Source organism: Nestor notabilis, unplaced genomic scaffold (genome assembly GCF_000696875.1).
Source record: "Nestor notabilis isolate BGI_N333 unplaced genomic scaffold, ASM69687v1 scaffold36312, whole genome shotgun sequence".
Taxonomy (NCBI): domain Eukaryota; kingdom Metazoa; phylum Chordata; class Aves; order Psittaciformes; family Psittacidae; genus Nestor; species Nestor notabilis.
In genome coordinates, this window is record NW_009918476.1 from 1 (window position 1) to 1,914 (window position 1,914).

At 44.0% G+C, this 1,914-nt stretch overlaps 1 protein-coding gene across 1 annotated transcript; it reads left to right on the forward strand.

Moving 5' to 3' along the window:
- Positions 1-264: 264 nt before the first annotated feature.
- On the forward strand, positions 265-1,833 carry PIGZ (phosphatidylinositol glycan anchor biosynthesis, class Z; the record flags this gene model as incomplete). The annotated part of the gene is made up of 1 exon (XM_010009720.1): positions 265-1,833. A coding segment is annotated over one exon (1,569 nt), but the record flags the coding sequence as incomplete, so codon positions are not given.
- Between the last annotated feature and the right edge of the window lie 81 nt (positions 1,834-1,914).

Genomic DNA, 1,914 nt, shown 5'->3' on the forward strand with positions numbered 1-1,914 from the left:
CGCATCCGCCGTCTTGGAGCGCTGCTTCTGCCGTGAGCTGCCCACAGCAAGCGGCGCCCGGAACCCTTCCACCCCAACGGGCTTATCTTCTATTGAAGCTTTGTAAAAACCAGTTGTACCCTCCTAAACGTTTCAAGGTTGATACCTGTCTCAGAAGTTCAGGGACTGCTCTCCATCATGACGCCTCTATACTAAGTATCCCTGACGCTGAATTACTAAATAAAATATATTAGGTGTTTATGTATTTATTTTTTCTTTTCTTCCTTTATAGGGGATATTTTAAACCTACAGGTCTATTACCCTTGGGAGTTCCTTTCCAGCTCTCCTTGCAGGACAGTTGTTTTCCCCCTAATGACTTCTGGCATTACCTACTGGGTGATCAAGTCTTTGCAGCAGCTGGACATATGTTCAAGTTGCATCAACAGCTACACCCTTCTTGTATCACCTCGCCTTCTCTTCACAATCTTTTCTTTCATACTTGACTATAGTGTTTATCGATTAGCTCCTTCCTGGGAAGCGGATCCGTGGAAAGCACTGGTGCTTCTTGCTGGATCATATGTCACTCTGGTATTTTATACGAGAACCTTTACCAACACGCTTGAAGGACTTCTCTTTGCTCTCCTGATGGTATTGGTCTCCTCAAGAAAGCCCAATGGCAACTTAGCGGAGCCTACAAGTGGCCCTCTCATAGGTATTGTAACAACTGCTGGGTTTTTCAACAGGCCAACCTTTTTGGCATTTGCTCTAATGCCCCTGCTTTACTGGGCAGGTTTCATTGTTGACTCCCAAAGGAGCATTAAAACTGTCATAAACCACTTTTTGAAGCTTGTCCTATGTGCATGTTTTACTGCCATTGTTTTCATAATGGCTGACACCTTCTATTTCACCTCCGTGGGCCTAGACAACCTCTACAACATCAAAAAGAACAGTCTGTTTGATATAATAGGTCAATTAAATGAGAAAATGATAGTAACCCCTTTCAATTTTCTCAGTTATAATCTTAATCCTCATAATCTTGCACTGCATGGAAGTCACCCACGAGTTACACATTTTACAGTCAATGGAATGATGCTCTTTGGGATCATGCACGTTCTGGCCATTGGTGCTGGTTGTAAAATGTTAAAGCAATATATCTGTCAGTTAATACGGGTCAAATCGTATTACCATGCGTCGTCTGGGCTTGTAGTGCATTCCCAGGGCAAGCCAACATTACTGCTGTTTTATTTTGTTCCTCTGGCATTTCTCTCTCTATTCAGTCACCAAGAACCTCGGTTTCTCATCCCTCTCATCTTGCCGTTAGTCCTGTTCAGCACGTCACAGAACAGAGCTATGAAGTGGAAATACGTCATTGTTATTTTCAATATGCTTGGGGCTTTGCTGTTTGGGTGCTTGCACCAGGGAGGACTGATACCATGTTTGTTTCGCTTGGAGCAACTCGTGCATGCTCCTGAGTCCTCAAACCATCCAAGGCACTACACTCTACTCTTTGCTCACACCTACATGCCTCCTCGATCTCTGCTGAATATCAAGAAGAGAGACACGCATATAGAAGTCATCGATATGGCTGGGTCTGAAGAAGAAACCCTCTGCCAAACAGTAGAGCAGCAAGCAAATGATTTTACCTGCAGTGACTGTCACGTTTTTGTTATAATCCCTGGTACAGTCAGAGCCACAATTACAAAATGTGGCATCTCCTTCTTGAATGAGACTTTGATATTTCCACACTTATCAATGGAAGACCCACCACACATACCCTTCCTATTCAGTGGAAATTGGAGAAGTCAGTTAGGACTATACATCCTTCAGCTGGGCAGAGATCAGCAGGGCCTTTAGATTTTAGGAGAACAAGGTTTATCACTTCACTTGGGTGCTGCCCAAAGGTGCTGCAAGACCTTCCTCTTTACAGACCCACCT